Source organism: Lentinus tigrinus (assembly GCF_003813185.1).
Source record: "Lentinus tigrinus ALCF2SS1-7 unplaced genomic scaffold L226scaffold_25, whole genome shotgun sequence".
NCBI classification, from domain to species: domain Eukaryota; kingdom Fungi; phylum Basidiomycota; class Agaricomycetes; order Polyporales; family Polyporaceae; genus Lentinus; species Lentinus tigrinus.
In genome coordinates, this window is record NW_027137934.1 from 259,674 (window position 1) to 276,074 (window position 16,401).

The 16,401-nt window shown below is 56.6% G+C and overlaps 8 protein-coding genes across 8 annotated transcripts; 5 read left to right on the top strand and 3 right to left on the bottom strand.

Annotated features, from left to right (window-relative positions):
• Positions 1–140: 140 nt before the first annotated feature.
• On the bottom strand, positions 141–1,560 carry L226DRAFT_161702 (uncharacterized protein). The gene is made up of 3 exons (XM_067672545.1): positions 1,308–1,560; positions 1,089–1,225; positions 141–793 (listed from the first exon to the last, which is right to left on the bottom strand). The coding sequence occupies exons 2-3, from the start codon at positions 1,168–1,170 to the stop codon at positions 237–239; spliced, it is 639 nt and encodes a 212-aa protein (XP_067532652.1). The 5' UTR covers positions 1,171–1,225; positions 1,308–1,560; the 3' UTR covers positions 141–236.
• L226DRAFT_161594 (uncharacterized protein) lies at positions 1,307–1,957 on the top strand. Its single transcript, XM_067672542.1, has one exon. The coding sequence runs from the start codon at positions 1,356–1,358 to the stop codon at positions 1,746–1,748; it is 393 nt and encodes a 130-aa protein (XP_067532653.1). The 5' UTR covers positions 1,307–1,355; the 3' UTR covers positions 1,749–1,957.
• L226DRAFT_161701 (uncharacterized protein) lies at positions 1,561–2,601 on the top strand. Its single transcript, XM_067672544.1, has one exon. The coding sequence runs from the start codon at positions 1,869–1,871 to the stop codon at positions 2,547–2,549; it is 681 nt and encodes a 226-aa protein (XP_067532654.1). The 5' UTR covers positions 1,561–1,868; the 3' UTR covers positions 2,550–2,601.
• On the top strand, positions 2,435–3,763 carry L226DRAFT_161661 (kinase-like protein). The gene is made up of 5 exons (XM_067672543.1): positions 2,435–2,570; positions 2,630–2,859; positions 2,909–3,124; positions 3,182–3,543; positions 3,602–3,763. Exons 1-5 carry the CDS (start codon positions 2,543–2,545, stop codon positions 3,702–3,704), a joined length of 939 nt encoding a protein of 312 aa, XP_067532655.1. The 5' UTR covers positions 2,435–2,542; the 3' UTR covers positions 3,705–3,763.
• Positions 3,764–4,338: 575 nt separating this feature from the next.
• On the top strand, positions 4,339–5,323 carry L226DRAFT_467553 (uncharacterized protein; the record flags this gene model as incomplete). Its single annotated transcript, XM_067676072.1, has 2 exons — positions 4,339–4,491; positions 4,541–5,323. The coding sequence occupies 2 exons, from the start codon at positions 4,339–4,341 to the stop codon at positions 5,321–5,323; spliced, it is 936 nt and encodes a 311-aa protein (XP_067532656.1).
• A 769-nt stretch (positions 5,324–6,092) lies between these two features.
• On the top strand, positions 6,093–6,882 carry L226DRAFT_161723 (uncharacterized protein). Its single transcript, XM_067672546.1, has 3 exons — positions 6,093–6,313; positions 6,363–6,638; positions 6,731–6,882. Exons 1-3 carry the CDS (start codon positions 6,199–6,201, stop codon positions 6,787–6,789), a joined length of 450 nt encoding a protein of 149 aa, XP_067532657.1. The 5' UTR covers positions 6,093–6,198; the 3' UTR covers positions 6,790–6,882.
• A 2,332-nt stretch (positions 6,883–9,214) lies between these two features.
• Positions 9,215–10,657, bottom strand: L226DRAFT_615081 (uncharacterized protein). The gene is made up of 3 exons (XM_067686725.1): positions 10,458–10,657; positions 10,339–10,407; positions 9,215–10,282 (listed from the first exon to the last, which is right to left on the bottom strand). Exons 2-3 carry the CDS (start codon positions 10,393–10,395, stop codon positions 9,323–9,325), a joined length of 1,017 nt encoding a protein of 338 aa, XP_067532658.1. The 5' UTR covers positions 10,396–10,407; positions 10,458–10,657; the 3' UTR covers positions 9,215–9,322.
• Positions 10,658–12,393: 1,736 nt separating this feature from the next.
• Positions 12,394–14,631, bottom strand: L226DRAFT_615082 (kinase-like protein). The gene is made up of 7 exons (XM_067686726.1): positions 14,269–14,631; positions 13,912–14,210; positions 13,608–13,853; positions 13,405–13,550; positions 13,208–13,349; positions 12,509–13,155; positions 12,394–12,450 (listed from the first exon to the last, which is right to left on the bottom strand). The coding sequence occupies exons 1-6, from the start codon at positions 14,571–14,573 to the stop codon at positions 12,851–12,853; spliced, it is 1,443 nt and encodes a 480-aa protein (XP_067532659.1). The 5' UTR covers positions 14,574–14,631; the 3' UTR covers positions 12,394–12,450; positions 12,509–12,850.
• Between the last annotated feature and the right edge of the window lie 1,770 nt (positions 14,632–16,401).

A 16,401-nucleotide genomic window follows, 5' to 3' on the forward strand; every position in this document is an offset into this window, starting at 1 on the left:
CGATGTGACCAGAGACCATCTTCGAATCTCGAAAGCGCCCACATGTATGCGCCTTCAGATGCCGCTCGACGTGATCGAAGCCATCGACGTACTGCAGAGTACTCGGCGTGGAGGCTACAGTCCGGGGGCGTATCTTCGAGAAGGGCATCGAGCACGTCTGGGGGCAGTTGCGCTATGGCGAAGTGCCATCTGGAGCACGGGTCGGGGATGTACCAGGAGATACATTGGAGGCGGGTCTAGAGACGGAGCCGCGCCCGGAGAGAAAAGAGGAAGACCGCCGTGTGTATGCCGGTGCAATGAAGGATGGACGGAGACCCCGGAGTGATTTGTAGAGTCAGATGACGGTGCGGGAGTAGCTGACTAGCGGTCAAGGGAGAAAGTATATGAATGACGTCCGCGTCGGCCAGTGACAAGCTCGCCCTCAGTGTGGAGACCGCTCGCCGTTCCCAGACAAGGACAGTGTTTGGAGAGTGCGAAAAAGACGCCCTTCTTTGATCCAGGAGACGGGCATGACCTTGAAGGGCCGCCCATGCTGAGATTTGATAGAATGCGCAGATGCAGCGCAAGGACGGGTACAGGGGACCTGCGAGTACGCGCATCCGCGGCTGGACAGCGCCCACAAGATGAGCGAGGGGTATATAGATGATCTTTGTGCAACTTGCACGACCAGTGGCAACACATTCTTGTGGGCAAGAGTCGTCAGAGCACACAGACAGAGCTGACGCCTCAGCACTTTGATCGTGGTGCGCCTCCCGGCAGGGGACGAGAGAGCGTGCGAGGTACAGTATGGATGCTGGGGCAGGAAAACAGTCAGTGTTGTTTAACAAACATGATATCCGCAACGCCACGGAAAGCCATGCCGCCTCGGGAGAGAGCCTCAACAGGCGTTCAGGTGCGGGCGCACGCCAGCATGCCCGAAACCTTCATCAACAGCTGTTAAGCGCAGTGAAGCTATCGCCAGACCGCCACATGCAAGCCAGTGCAGTCATTGCAAGGTCGGACAGGAGTTCAGGGAGAGAAAAGGGGACAAAGGCATCGCAACAGGCTACCGTAGCGAAATACACATTCTGAGTGAATGCACTGCTCACCTAAAGAGTCCGGGCCTATTTTCATACGACTTGCTACGTAGACGCGAAGATAGCTTGCCTTTGCGATTGGGTACGAGCGCATGGGGTGCGTACGGTCCTTACGGAGAGCAATGGCCCTCGTTCCGGCTTCCGAGAGCCTGCATGGAGCGCATCCGTACCAAACGGATCCGTAATTCATTAGGCAATGTTCTTTCAACAGAGAGTTGTAGTCTGGCGTACCAACGTGTCCAAGAATCCTAGGAGTATTTTCGAACGAGCATTAGCATCATGCTGGCTGAAGACCCGGCAGCTTTGGGAGTAAGTACCAGATTAGCATGGCAAGGAAGACGTGGTCGATGGTCGTCGAAATGTCGTTGGCGTCGTCTTGGTGTCGTCGCTGCAGTTGTCCTGTCGGCATCGTCGTCCGTGGTCACCATCGCCGGCGTCACCTGGAGCGCCGGGCAGGTGACTCGCGAAAATCGCGTCAAACGGTTCTTTCTCCTCTCCTCGTCGTCCTCAAGTATGCGAACGAGCTCCTGCCACAATTTTCGCGTTCTTGTTCTCCAGCGGCGCAAGAGCGGCCGCTGTCGTCGACGGCGGCCGAGAGGGGAACAAGGTCACGGCGGTCCAAATGCGGAAGACAAAGATGACATCGCCGGGCCCAGCCGCGAGCGCCGATAGAACAATGGTCGTCGCGGTCCTCATCTCTCCCCACCCTCACTCCCATCCTCCCACCCCCGCGGCCCTCTCGACGTTGCGCGACGACGACTCCAGCGCAGTGCGCACCGGACGTCCTCCTTCATGATCAGAAAAATGGCCTCCAGACTCCACCAACTCGGCCACAGACCAGCAGACTCTTCTTCGTCCTCTTCCGCATCCTCCTACGCGCAATCGACCTCGACGCTCTCGTACAGACAGCGCGGCTCCATCTCGACTCAGCGCACCTCTATGGACACAGACGACTGGGTGAAGGAGCAGTCAACCATGGTGCCATTACAGTCCGAGGAGCTCCAGGTCCGCCGCACGAAGGGCTCGTATCGCCTGACGGACTTCATCATCCAGCGAACACTGGGCACTGGTAGTTTCGGGCGGGTACATCTAGGTGAGTATCTAGTCTTTGGCTTCTCCACGTCCTCTCGGCGACGCAAGATGGGACTCGCGATGATCGACCTGCGACCAGCGTTAAACGTTCGTCGCTCATGCCGTTGGCTCTCCATGCACGAGCACACCTCGCGACCCGTATCGTTCGTCTTGCGCATGCACCGGCCGTCAGAAAGCACTCAGGGAACCTGTCGCTGTGCACGCAGGCGGCCGGGTTCACAGTACCTCGGAGTATCCGGAGTATCTCACCGAGCATATGGCGGTCTGCTCGCGTGGAGTTACGGCGAGCCGCCTGGTGAGGAAGAGTCGTTGGTCCTCCTGCACAACGCATTCTCTACTGGCGCAGGCGTGGCCTCACCGACATCGCTGGAGCGATGTTGATGTTGCTTGTTGAGTGGCTCAGTGGACGTCGGCGGGCCTTTCGCACGCTTGCAGCGCGATGCTGATCGTGACGCCTACAGTGCGAAGCAAACACAATCTGCGATTCTATGCGATCAAGGTGCTGAGCAAGGAGAAGATCGTGCGGATGAAGCAGGAGTCGCATACCCGCAACGAACAGATGATGCTGCAGGCTGTGCAGCACCCGTTCATCATCACCCTCTGGGGAGCGTTCCAGGACACGTCGAACCTGTACATGGTCATGGACTTTGTCCCGGGCGGTGAGCTCTTTACGCTCCTCCGGCGATCCAACGTGAGTGGCATGTCTGTTTCCTGCCGCGTTGTGCTGACTATCCTCGCAGCGCTTCCCCGATCCTGTAGCGAAGTTCTACGCGGCCGAGGTCGCGCTCGCCTTGAACTACCTCCATGGCAAAGACATCATCTACCGGGATCTCAAGCCCGAGAACATCCTGCTCAACTTTGATGGCCACATCAAGATCGCCGACTTTGGATTCGCGAAGCAGTGCTTGACCACCGTCTGGACGCTCTGTGGTACCCCAGATTACCTCGCACCCGAGGTACGCATCGGTTTTTCACTGGCTATCCTGCCATCAAACTCACAGCCCCATCCGCAGATCATCAGCAACGACCGCTACAACAAGAGCGTGGACTGGTATGCCCTCGGCGTGCTCATCTTCGAGATGCTCTCCGGACTGCCACCTTTCCACGAGCCAGATATCGCGCCTGTGAAGTTGTACGAGAAGATCGCGACCGGTCCGTCGTGCATCAAATGGCCCGCGTTCCACCCGAACGCGACGGACCTCATCTTGAAGCTCATGGAGCGCGAGCCCAGTCGGCGCTTCGGAAACATGCAGCATGGGGCGGGCGACGTGTTCGCGCACCCGTGGTTCGCGGAGGTAGACTGGAACAAGCTGCTCAAGAGAGAAATCACGGCTCCATATTTGCCGAAAATCTCGAGCGAGGGAGACGCGAGCGCGTAAGCATCTTCGTGGCCTTGACTGCTCACGAATATGTGTGCTGACCAGCCCTTGCAGGTTCGAACGATACCCGGAGGACAACGCATCCGCGCGATATGGGGAGATCACGATGGACCCGTATGGCGACAGGTTCCCCGATTTCGAGTACACGAGCTCATGACCTTCTACCTTCGTGGAACCTTGGAACTTTTTCCCCTCCCATGGCCTCCTGGCGAGCGTGGCGCGGGTCCATCTCTCGGCTCGCTGTTCGCATACCCTTTTCTCGGCTTCTGGCTCGCTCAACACATGGACTCGTCTTCCCCATCGCTTGCAGTGAGCGTGTTGCATATATGTGCGAGTAGCTCTTCGTCCTGCTCTTTTCTCCTCTCCTCTCCACCTCTCATCGCTATCGCTTCCGCTTCCGCTTCCGTCGTCTGTGTGTCCACGCGTCTACGCATCGCATGTCCCCACGTCTCACGTCTCGCGTCTCATGATCTCATGTCTCATGTCTCATGTCTGGAACGTCTGTTGTCTGTTGTAGTACGCACGGCTACTTATATCATCTGCGATACCTCCCTGCCACGAGGACCGTGCGCGTTGTGGATCCAGCGTTCAGGAAACCCCGTAGCATCCGTTACTCATTTCGCGCACTCGAGGGCCCAGGCCATACGGTGGGTGCGCCAGTTCACCAGCCCAAACTGGTATGGGCGTCTGATGACTCAGCGTACAGTCCTAGGAGCTCTTAACCTGCTACCTCACGTTGAGACTCGTCTTTTCTGTGCTACGTCAACGCTTCACACCACTGCCTGCTCAAGATGGTTCTGGGTCTATTCCCGCTACCTCACTACTACGCAGTTATCCGCACCGATCCGGAGGCAATGGTGAAGGATCTAGGATTTGATGACCCCGAAACCCTCAAAGAAGCTCGAGGCATGTCGCGGAACAAGTACTTGGTGTACCTCGACGCAGTATGTATCCAGCATTCAGCCGTTATGCTTCACTAATATCTTATCCTAGCTTCGTGAACTTCCGGTGCCGGGCGATAGATGGTGTCGATACTGCGTATGTCCTATTGGGACTACTCTTCGCCCGCCGGACGAAGCGCGGGGGATCACTTCGGACATGGTCACCCCGATCGCACCCAACAAAAGCCACATCCCAGAGCGCCACCCTGTCCATACTACTCCCTCTTTTCCATTCTCAAATTGCTTTCACTGGTTCATAAACAATGTGACGGTGCGTGTGCGCATCCATGGGGACGGCGTGGAGCATGATGGTGCCATCTACCTGCCTCCAAGAGAGCAATCGAAACTGGAAAACGCTATCTTTGACGACTACCACCGCATGAATGCCTTATATCGCGAACAGCATGGATCGCCGTCGACAACAGCAGGAGCCTTGGAACAGTCGCCGGCCAAAGTTTCTTCTACTCGTGAAGGCGATGCGAAAGGAAGCGCACTGCACGTGGAATCGTCGACGCAGGATGGCGATCCTACCCACATACTGTCCGAAACATATCACCGTCTCGTCATGCAGCGGGGTTTGCGGACACCTAGCCAGTTCGGTGACAGCTCGTCTGAGGACATGTTTAGCTGCCACAATTGGCCGACTGCGCGGTTGGCTGAGAGTACGGCGACGTCCAGAGATGCGGGGTTCGACTTGTTCGGTTGGGAACCCAACGCGAATACTCCAAGGATCCCTCTGGTCGACGCATGGCTGGACCTCGGCAAGCATCTCACAGAAGACAATATCACAAGCCCTCTCGAATTGCATAAGGAGTTCGAGCAGATCGCTGAGTAAGTTTTCCCACTCACATCATTCAATCAATTGTGTCTCACATCAGTCGTAGGTTGATCACGCGAGGACTCACCCGGTTCGTGTCAGCGCAGAAGTCTCCGGAGCAGATCAAGGATGAGTATCCTGTCAATGACGTTGAGCTGCCTGCGGAGCCGGATGAACTTGACGACGACGACCACTGGGTGGAAGTGAGCCTGTGGCGTGACCTTCAATCCAAGTGTTTCACTCCGTCTTCCTCCCGCGATCCTCCATTCTCCGTGCTACATATCCCCGTGTCCGGCCCCGAGGATGCACCATCGACACCTCAAAACCCTAGTGGGCTTGGCCCGTTGTCATCCTATCCGCGCCTCGCGCGCAGCCACGACGTATGGCGCGCCGCCGCCGAAGCAGAGAGGGAGGGGGCCGTAACGGGGACGGGGACGGCAGCGGGGGTGAAGAGCGTACATATACAGCCGAAGGAGACGGTGGGGTGGAAGGAGGTGCTGCTTGGGCGGAGGTTTGATACGAGCAGGACGGAGGAGCTGGATAGGAAGGATCTGGAGAAGGGTGCGTGGGCTTCTATCTGCCTTGCTTGCTTGGAAAGGGCTGATGATGATCACGCTGCGATGCCTGGCTGTCGCTGTCTGGCTGTCTGGCTGTCTGGCTGTCTGGCTGTACAGTGCGCATGGAGGTCGAGGTCGAGGGCGCGAGCGGATCGGATTCAGAGTCGAGGTAGTGCGACCCATGATCCTTTTCCAGTTCCACCTTCCCTTCCCACTGTGCTCTTCAAGCTCACCCGGTCTTTGGGCGCATGGACAACGTTTCGAAAGCAGGCCAGGCCAGGCTCCCAAGTCGGCGATGGACAAGATACATATTACGGATGCGGACCAAGTCGACGGATGGCAGATCGCATCCTGTGCGAGTACTTAGCAGGACCTCCCCGTGGCCACGCGTGTACTCTACGGTGTCTCGCCCCCGCGTGCGCGAAGGCAGAGGAGGTTCCGGTCCGAAAACGTGCGTACTTCAAGTATTGAACGTTTCTGGCATTCCTACACACATGCAGCAGCATTGCGCCACACGTCCGCACGGTTTCGCTGCAGCGTATTCCTTCGCGTCTTGTCCCATATGAAGTGGAAGCCGATCACGTACGTTGCGAGACTGCCCAACTCTGGCGCGAAGTCTCTCGTGGAGGTGCCCGCACCGCACCGAACGCCCAGGTGTGTACATATATTCCGAGTGCGATTTCCTAGATCATGGTCCGCGCGAAGTTGCCTCTCTCCTCTCTTCGGCCGTTCCTCGCGCCCGCGGCGATGGCAGGCTCTAGGCTCCTCGACTGCAGGTGCGTACATACATACATACTTCTCCTTCCCCTAGGCCTCCGTGAAGTCCGTGTCTTGTCTACGGCTGTGCCTGACCTCGCGGTACACACAGCGAGGAACCAGGATCATTCCCATGAATCCCATCATCCTTGCGCCTCGTTCAAAGGCTAAAGGCGCTGTAGCCTGTCACTGTCCGCGCCAAGAACAGGCACGCTGGCATCGATGTGCACATACAGTATGTTCTCGTTCTCGGAGAAGCAGTGTTGACAGCGGTAGCATCGCAGCCTGTAGAGCGTTCAGCGGCGAACCGGTGAACGGTGAACGGTGAACCCCAGAAACTTCTTTCTCGATGACCGATGACCGATGACCGTCGACGGGTGCCTGGCTGGATGTGCTGTGAGCGTGCCTTCCGCCCAATCCCAATCACTGATAGAGCTCGCACAGTTGTCACTGATGCCAGGCCCAGGGCCCGCGGCAATGTTGACTTCTCTTCCGTCGGTCCGTATTGCGCAGGTCTCAAGAGTCAAGACGAGGGGGAGGGGGACATCCGCGGGAAGACACAGGTACCAGTGACCATCTACATACGGATCGTCCGGTCATTGCTGATGCGTAGTGCGTAGCAGCTGCCTCGCTCTGCCTGGAACAGGTCGCGTCGATTCTACGGTCTACCCAAGTTGAACAGTTCGTACGTATCCATTCCTGCATTCTCGGGACCGTAGCATGTTCAGGCATATGTTGACAATTCGCCATTGATCTAGCTTCTTCACCCGCCTAGTCCCGGAACTTTGGAGGCAGCCTGAAATAGACCCCAAGCCACGGCATCTCTAAGTGAACGTCCAATGCGCCTGGAGATATGTGCCTTCCCAGGCGGACGACTTCCCACCCTCACACCTTTGAAGCGTGAAGCAACGAGCTGCTCGCCTCCTACTCGCATGGTGTTACTGTGACTCTTCTTCTATGAGTGAGTTACCCGCCATACGGAACACAACTAACAGCGTGCAATGATCAGGAGCATCATTGCACTCGGAGGCCCAGCTCAGCTGTCGAGTTAGGTCACTATGACTTGCACGTTCTTTGTGCGGGAAGGCAGCTCACGTACCGATCCATAACTATCCCACAGTATCGAGTCCCCGACGCCTTCCAGCTTACATGCCGAAAGAGAGCAAGGCCAGCTTATTCGCTCTGCCTTTCGATTCCGGCACTATGGTGTTCCTTGGTAGCTCGAAGTCCGGCAAGAGACCATCAAGATCAAGACCGAGTGCAATTTCGAACAGGGGAGTGCCCGCTCAGGAGACGAGAACGTAAGGTTGTGGAGCTACGCGACGTCCCCCAGGAGCGGGGTAGGAAACACAGTACACAGTGGAGTGTCTGATGGAGGGAAATGCGAGATCCTCGGGCTGCGGATGGGCTCTCGCAAATGCTACGATAGTGGCGATACTAGGCGCAGTGGAGGCGATCCCGAGGTCGTCTGCGGGGCTGGTCTTCAGCTTCCCGACCAACCGCATCCATCGTAAATGAACCCCACCGAGGCGAGGTTCGGCTATGTAGCGCTCTGTGAGGCGTAAGTCTGAACGGCGAGGGTCACTGACCCCGCGTCGGAAGGACTGCGATACTGGGTGACCCCCAACCGGACGTCGAAGACTGAAGTGCCCATGCGACTACTTATGTATTGCGTTCTCATCCCGCCAGCCCGTTGAAGACAGGTCTGGCTACAACTCATCCCGCAGCTACGGATTACCTCTTTCCATCCTTGAGTTTGCGATGCAGCTGGGCGATGCCTATGAAGCATCCGCGAAGCTGCTTCCTATGCGTACCCATCCCCGCACCGGGAGCTCTCTGAAAAGAACGGGATGGAAATTAATATCACTAGGCTTGCCATTCATGACGAGCGTGAGTTTCGTCGAGATGGGTCCGCATCTTGTACGCAGGCACAAGGCTCGGCCATGGACTCGGCCATGTCTAGGACCGAGAAGCCGTCACACTGTACTCCCCGAGGCATCCACGTACCCGCAGATACTGTAGTTGACACGGTATAAAACTGCAACAAAGGCGATATCACTGCTTCAAACCAAGACTCTTGAACGTGCGCAAGAAAAGTGACAAAGATTAGGACAGGGGGGATCCAAACCCTGGGCGAAGCTGGCGTGCATCGAACCCCCGACGTCTCGGAGTCGACGCGCAGCATTCTCAACCGCTGCGCCACTCACTTATTTCTTTGCTGTTAAAAGGGTACATAGCACAGTCTGGGGAATGCGGACCTCTTAACGAAAATGCCACTGGGACCGCCTCAGACAATGCGAAGGTGGTCCCAACTCGTCAGTTGGGTGGAGATAGTTATCCGCGAAGGCTCGTAGCTTCATGTTACCATCACCGAGGCGCCATCCATTCTGACTCCTGATCTTAGCGCATGCAGGTCATACATTCTTCCGGAGCGCGACCGCCGCAAGACCAGACATTCCGCCAGCATTTATACCACTACCCATGCTAGGAGTATACGTCGGAGTCCGGATGGACATGAGCCTCAAGGGGACCACAAACTCTGACAATAAACCCCACTACATCTTCGATAAGACACTGTAGTGAACATCCTCAGGACCGTCACGATAAAAGCTAATGCCAAATGTCAGAAGTAGAGAGTTGAACAAAGTTAAGAGACAACTAGAGATGATACAACCCAGCCGCCCCGACAGTCAAGAGCGCACCCTCAGAATAGCCCAAGCATAGCTTCTACTGCGGATTCTTCTTTTTTATTCCTGAGTCTCCGTTGTTTTCCGACTCGAATGCGCCTCTTCTTCTTTGGCGGGGCGCCGATGTCGAGGTCCACGACAGCCTCCTTCGATGCAGCCTCGCTGTCCACTGATATACGCTCTACCGGACCGACACCAGAACCAATAGCGCTAGTGTCTAAGTCGGCGTCGAAGTTGTATGCATCCATGGGAGTTACTGTGCCATCGACCTCCAAGTCCATCGCGAACGCTCCCATGTCTTCACGGTTCCCGTCTGTCGACATGCGAGCTAGGAGACTACGACCGCGGTCAGAAGCGCAAGACGAGCCATTTGGATTGGTCGGAAGCATAGAGAGCCGAGAGAGTAGTGGAAATCCAGACATCAGAGAAGGGCTTGAGTTGCACACGATCGTGTCAGAGAGCACTTGGCGACTTGGACTGGGAGGCGCCGGTGCCAGACGAGCGAGTAGCGAGAGTTCGGAAATGCTGGGACTAGAGCTGTCGCGCGGAATACTGTAGACTCTCGAAGAAGATGTGGCGGATATAGTAGCAGGACGAGTTGACGACATCCGGAGGGAGTCCCTGAGGGCAATTGAGAAAAGTGATCCCGAGGGAGTGCAGCCGGTCGTCCGCAACGTCGCCCCGCTCCTAGTCTGAAGAGCAGTCTGCCTGTCTTCGGTCATCGAGAGGGTGTTCATGGAAGCGTGGTCATAGTTGGTGAGTAACTGACGACTGACTTCACGCCCGTCCATCTCGTCTTCCGAGCTAGGTTCCCGCTGACGTTTGCAGGCTTGAAAGGGCGAAGTCGTACGCGGTTCTTCAGAAGGGATATTTGCAGCGGGGGTAGAATTGATGGAGGCGAGTGGGTAGTGTGTATTTCTAGGACGGCTCCGGGCCCGGGATAGGGAAGAGCTGCGTATATGCTGGGCCGCGTTCTCCTTGTGACGGATGAGTCGTTGTGGGATGAAGATCTCGGGTACTAGGGAAAGCATACCTCATCATGGTGTCTTGCCGATTCCCCGCCCCCCACCGTCAATCCCGGCTTATCCATGTCCTCCACACACTTTTTGCGAAGCGATTAGATGACGCAATTTGAAAGAGACACAATCATACCGATGAAGGGCTAGTAAGCCTGCCTCACGACCAGCAACGTCAACGTTGACTAATCCCGTGTTGATCAAGATAGTCTGCTAGCCGCCTTGTGGGGAGGATGAGGATATCGTGATGGTTTACCGACCAGCAGTGCCAAGAAAAGCCTCTGAAGTGGTAGTAAAAGTAGTGTAAGCCAACCGAATGGCGGTCGAGAGCAAGACGGAACTGGGTAAGCGCCTCTAGAATGACCGGTGCTCCCGCGCGACCACAGGATGACTGCGGCGCGAGGGAGCGCGGCCACCCAGGGCCGCCGCGTCCGGCCGGCCCCAGCCCAACCTACGTGAGCGCAGCGCCGCCTCGTCCCAGCACCGTAGCGCACCCACGACGCTGGATTCCGATTATCAGTTCTTGAAGCGATGTACACGGTATCTGTGCGCTCCATGAACGAACCAGTGTACACTGTATATTACTCGGTAGGTGAGTACGCATGCCGGGCGGAGGCACTACAACATACGACAGAGACGTCCAGCCCATTTTGAACCAACAGACAAGCCATAGTGCAATACCGACACAAAACGACACATCGTTAACATACAAATGTCCTCGTAGGATGTGAATGTCTCGAGAACCATGCTGATCCGCTGCCTAGACAATGTCGAGCATGTCCTGTACCTCCGCCGCCTCCGCCAGAGCCGGACGCTTGCGTGCCCTCCGTACATACGGTCTGACACGCGTCCTGCGTCGCTTCTTCGGCCGTTGCATATTTGAGGCCGTGTCTACGTCCGAAGAGTCACCATTGCCCTCAGATAATCGCCGTTCTGGCAGATTGTCGCCAGGAACTCGACCGCAGGACGCAGATGTCAGATAAGGCACAGGTTCTGAGGTGCTGCCTGAGACTTGAGCTGTCGTAGACGATTTGCAATGAGCTGAGCGATCGGAGAGGGGAGAAATAGACCGGTATGAATGAAGGGGAAACGACTGGGTGGAGAACTGGCTTGCATTCCGGAGCGCGGTCGAGATCGGTGAGTTGTAAGGGGAGAAATGACATGTATGCGCGTGTTTTACGCTCCTAGCTTGCGAGACCCGCGGGAGTAAGAGAAGATCGTCCCACTCGGAGAGCTGGTGCGTAATCCCGTTAGCCGGCGCTGGAGGTTCCAGTATTGGATCGCCGTGTTCATTGACAAGCAGCAGTTGACCAGCTTCCAGTTCGTCCTCGTGTTGAAGCCGATCGTGGGCACTTTCATACAATGGGTGCCAGAATTTCTCGCCAGAGACAGTGAGAGCAGTACGAAACCGCTTATGGACCGCAATAGGACTCGGGACTGTGGGCAGTGCTAGAGAGGGAGACGTGTTGACGACGCGAGGGGTGGATTCGTGGACCGCATCAGCCATGCCAGGGATATCTTGAGGAGCGTACTGGATACGTGTGTCATAGATGAGATATCGAAGCGATCACTATCATCAGTCCTCGCACCTCATGAATATCCTCCGTTGCAACCAGGTTCGCCAGGACGACCGGCCTTCCCGTTTCTGTCGTGATATTCATCCCAGAAGTGCTTGTTCAACAGCTAACGGTGTTGCAGGTGATTCAATAGAAACAGGAGGGCAGCAGAGCGATGGACCGCGTCAGAATCCAGATGATGGTGAGGGTGTCGCACGGCGGTGATTGAGAGATGGGGAAGGTGTTCCAGGTGGTGGTTGAGAAGACAGTATTGATGTGAAGCGCCTAGAGCCAAATGGGTACGTCGAACGACGATACAACGTGACCCCACCGACTGATAGCCAAAAACATCAGAAGACATCCTACAGTTCATTTTGACTGAAACTTGAACTCCGTATCTGAGGGAGAGGTTTAGAAAAAAGTGACCGAAAAAGAGGACAGGGCGGATCCGAACCCCGGGCGAAGCTGGCGTGCATCGAACCTCCGACGTCTCGGAGGTTGACGCGCAGCGTTCATGACCGCTGCGCCACTCGAGCCTTAATTACTATGTATGTTCTTGTTATATAATGCCATCTTCGGGAAGAGAACTTCAATATGGCGTACAACGAGAGAAAACCCCGATATGATTTACCTGTGCTCCTCAACTGAAGAGATACCAGAAAATTCAACCGGACTGTCCGGGTTAAGGGAATATCCGAGGAGGCTCGTAGCCTCATGTCGTTGCAGTAAGGGAGCGCCTGTTCCTGAGGCATGATGTTGCTTGATCTCGGCGCATACACATATGTACAAGCACAAGACAAAAACAAGCAGACCGAGGCTGAGGCATAGGTTGATGGTCCTTGTTGTCTCCATTGAGGGGAAGGGACTTGCTTGGCCGGCGCCTCCGGAACTGTGAGCGAAAGCGGTTGTCTCATGGAGACATGCCTATCCCCGTGAGCTCACCATCAGGTTGTCGCCATCGCCGTCCTCTGATTCAGCGCGCCAATTTCGATGGACACAGAGACGTTGTGGTGGCCCGGTGTTCGCAAGAGAGAGGGAGAGCAATGTTGGGTGTGGCTGCGTCGTCGCCATCGGCAGTTGCCGAGCGAGCATCAGCGAACCAAGGATCAGCGAGCACCTCCTCCATTGAAGGACGTGAAGCACTGTCCAGGGCGAGCATCCGGCGCAGCAACAAGATGAGTCGGTCCACATTCGCGCCATTTGCCTGAGGATTCTGCTTCATGAACTGAGCGCGGTACTTAGACCAGTCCTTATCCGCTTGCATAGGCGTTACGAAGCCTAGGAAGAATCATCAACACCTGTAAAATCGAAATGCAACGAGTCGCCATACCGATCCTTGTGCACAGCTCGGGATCTGTCTCCCAGAACGCGCGCCAAGCCGGAGGAAGAACACCGTCCAGACGTGCTTGATCCACCATGTAAAGGATACCTATCTCTGTACGGAGGTTCACTTCAGAGAACATGCGCGTGATCTCCATCGGCAATATGAGGACTTGGATGATACTTCAGAGTCGCGGTGAGACATACCGTGGCACCCAGGCACCAGACGTCGGTCGCAGTAGTGGGGAGAATTTCTCGTCCGCCTAATCCATAATGCGCAAAAGCAGCCTCGGGAGGCGGACAGGCCCACCGCACATCTTGCGCAACGTCCTCGCCGTCTCCGATGGCCCGAGCTGTAATAGATGGTATGTGAGAAAATGCCAGTCGTACGCACTCGGAGATGAACGCACCGTTTCCGAGGTCGAATATTCTAGCCTCCGGGCCCCAATTTGCTACCCTCTTGCTGTATATTACATAGCAACGATACAGTTCGCACGGACCGAGGAGATACGTTGGCACCGAAGCGCCTTTGTGCGCAGGATCTCTCGGGAGGACCATCACGACATTGTAATCCCTCAATTCCTGCACGACCTTGTAGACCGTCATTGACGAAAAAGGCGGAGGCAGGGTGCACCCTATATTGCCCATGTGGAAATCTGCTCGGCATCATATTCAGAAGACGTATGTGCGATGAGTATGAGCGTAGAGGAGTACCGCCGTGTATGAAGCCAGACCGATGTAAGTGAGCAAGTCCTCGCGCAAGGCCCTTGACGAGGTCCTTCTTCGTATCGGCGGAGAAGTGCGAAAGGCGAACCATCATGGGAAGGATGACGTTGGTAATATGGACGTGGTGTGTCCCATTCGGGCCGCGGATCGTGAAGCTGTCGAGGAGGGGCAATACGTACTCAGACCACTGATCGTCTGGGCTCGCCATACTGGCTCTGAGAGCACGCGCCTCACGCTCTGCAGCATTGGAGCAATGTGCGGAGTAGATCTTGAGGGACACCAGACGCCTGACGGACTTGAGCTGAGCTGTACCCGAGCCGTAGGACGCACGATCAGGACACTTACTCGGATACATCTAACGCGTCAGCAATCCACACCGTTCCCTCTCCCCCATGGCCCAGTTTGTGCAGTATGCGATAGCCGGTGGGCGCGTCCACAGGGCGATTTGGGCAGCTCGAGGGAGACGGACGGATGATGTCTCCAGGCACGACAGGATGAAGGTACCCAGGCCGGTAGAGATCCAGCGACTCCATCGGATCATCCTCTAATAGATCGTGGATGTAGGCGACCAACTCTTCTTCTTGCTCTGGCGCTGTCTCCCCTACGACGGCGGCCCGTTGAGACGACATTGTGGGGGTATTCGCAGACATCGTGATAGCTTTCGCAAATATCGTGGCGTTCGCAGACTTTAGGATGACTTTCGCAGTCAGAAGGGCACGGTCAAGTGCAGAGGAGGAGGAGACTTGAGGTTAAATGGCCCACCGCGTTTGCTCGGCTTCTAAATTTCAGGCTCCGCTGTGGCTGGAGTGATCCGGCGCCTGTCTGAACGTCGAGTGGTACGCATCTGTAAAATCTTGTCCATCGCCGACTTGGGAGCCTGGCCTGGCCTGCTTTCGAAACGTTGTCTATGCGCCCAAAGACCGGGCGGGCTTGAAGAACACAGTAGTGGGAAGGTGAGAAAGAAAGGGCCATGGTCATGGTCGCACTACCTCGACTCTGAATCCGATCTGTCTGCGCCCTCGACCTCCATGCGCACTGTACAGCCAGACGAAAAGCCCACGCACCTCTCTCCAGATCCTTCCTATCCAGCCCCTCCGTCCTGCCCATATCAAACCTCCGCCCAAGCAGCACCTCCTTCCACACAACGGTCCACCGGCTGCATATGCACGCTCTTCACGTCCCCCGCGCCCACTGCCCTTCCTCCGCCTCCGCAGCGAGTCGCGATGGGCCCCCTCGAGTACCTCCCGCACCTACCCGTCCTCACCTCCACCTTCAGGCCCCTCCTGCACTAACGCAAAGCTGTTGAAGCCGACTGCGCGCACGCCGCCGACGCCATCCAGTCTGGAAGTGGATGATACATATCCGCACCCGCACGCGGCAGGCAGGCTGCAGGCGAAGACATACGATCACCCTGGACCCAGCCCCGATTTCGAGTCTTGACAAGACGCCTCGCGCGCACTGCGGCGGAGACTCCCGAGGAGACGCGGACGCGGTACTGGCTCGGGCGGGAGGCTGGACAGTGGACGACACTCAGGAGCTGGACGGGGATGGTTCGGAATCTGATCTGGACTCTGGAGAGGTACGTACGTACGTCTACGTCTGCAGCGGTTGGCCCTGGGTTGTGGAGGCCGAGAAGGAGAAGGAGAGGAGCTGACGCTTGATGAATACTAGTGCTGCGCATGGAGGTGAGTCGCGAGTGCGAGCGAGCCAAACTGGTGGAGGTGCCACTGACAGTGCTGGCCACCGCGCTCGTCCTGTGCACGGGAGCGGGAGTTACAACCTCGACGGCTCACCATCGCGCATACTGCAGTATACCGGGGCTCGCTGTCTGTCTCGCTCTGAGTCTCCGAGTCTCCACCCCGCGCGCCATGGCCCATCGTACACCATACACCATGATCTCGATTCTTGCCGTCTGACTCTCGGATCCGCGCCTGCGTCCTCGGAGACACGCACGTCGTGCGTGCCTTTCCCGCTGTGTGGTCGGCCTTTTATGATGGCGCCGCTCCCCCGAACCTCATCCTGGACAGCTCCGAAGTTTGAACAGGCGCAGTCGCAGTGAGCGGGGAATCAGATCCAAGGTGATTTCCCTTCACTCTTCTTTCTGATCCTGTCCGTGCCCTGACCATTGATTGGACCTTGTGACGCTCGCAGACAGGTCCCACCAGTAGACCCTGCTCTCGCGATGCTCGCAGTACACTGCACAAGTCAGGGGCAGGGGCAGGGGCAGGACGTACGTATGTACATCCTCGAAGACAGCTCGAAGTTCCAAGATCCATTGTGCCGGCGTTGAGCGTTGTACGTTGTACGTTGGCACCTGGTCACTCCCGTCTCCGCCGCCGCCGTCTGTCGCTTGTGAGCTGTTTCGCTACCCACCACGAGACCTCTCTGGAGCTCTCTGCTTGCAGTCGGGAGAAGCTCAGAGTATGCTCTTCGGATCGTCAATATCAGGACAGTTCAGCCAATTCACAGTGCTCTCAG

Bases quoted from the DNA above. Each gene is read 5' to 3' on its own strand.
- L226DRAFT_161661 (XM_067672543.1), top strand. From the start codon at position 2,543: ATGTTGATGTTGCTTGTTGAGTGGCTCA. The intron at 2,860-2,908 runs GTGAGTGGCATG...CTATCCTCGCAG, and splicing joins CGCTCCTCCGGCGATCCAAC to CGCTTCCCCGATCCTGTAGC. The intron at 3,125-3,181 runs GTACGCATCGGT...CCCCATCCGCAG, and splicing joins CAGATTACCTCGCACCCGAG to ATCATCAGCAACGACCGCTA.
- L226DRAFT_161594 (XM_067672542.1), top strand. From the start codon at position 1,356: ATGCTGGCTGAAGACCCGGCAGCTTTGGGAGTAAGTACCAGATTAGCA.
- L226DRAFT_161723 (XM_067672546.1), top strand. From the start codon at position 6,199: ATGGCAGATCGCATCCTGTGCGAGTACTTAGCAGGACCTCCCCGTGGC. The intron at 6,314-6,362 runs GTGCGTACTTCA...ACACACATGCAG, and splicing joins GGAGGTTCCGGTCCGAAAAC to CAGCATTGCGCCACACGTCC. The intron at 6,639-6,730 runs GTGCGTACATAC...CGGTACACACAG, and splicing joins TCTAGGCTCCTCGACTGCAG to CGAGGAACCAGGATCATTCC.
- L226DRAFT_161701 (XM_067672544.1), top strand. From the start codon at position 1,869: ATGATCAGAAAAATGGCCTCCAGACTCCACCAACTCGGCCACAGACCA.
- L226DRAFT_615081 (XM_067686725.1), bottom strand. From the start codon at position 10,395: ATGGATAAGCCGGGATTGACGGTGGGGGGCGGGGAATCGGCAAGACAC. The intron at 10,283-10,338 runs GTATGCTTTCCC...ATCCGTCACAAG, and splicing joins CGGCAAGACACCATGATGAG to GAGAACGCGGCCCAGCATAT.
- L226DRAFT_161702 (XM_067672545.1), bottom strand. From the start codon at position 1,170: ATGCGCTCGTACCCAATCGCAAAGGCAAGCTATCTTCGCGTCTACGTA. The intron at 794-1,088 runs GTGAGCAGTGCA...TTCCTGCCCCAG, and splicing joins AATAGGCCCGGACTCTTTAG to CATCCATACTGTACCTCGCA.
- L226DRAFT_615082 (XM_067686726.1), bottom strand. From the start codon at position 14,573: ATGTCTGCGAATACCCCCACAATGTCGTCTCAACGGGCCGCCGTCGTA. The intron at 13,551-13,607 runs GTGCGTTCATCT...CATCTATTACAG, and splicing joins AATATTCGACCTCGGAAACG to CTCGGGCCATCGGAGACGGC. The intron at 13,350-13,404 runs GTATGTCTCACC...TTGCCGATGGAG, and splicing joins TCTGGTGCCTGGGTGCCACG to ATCACGCGCATGTTCTCTGA.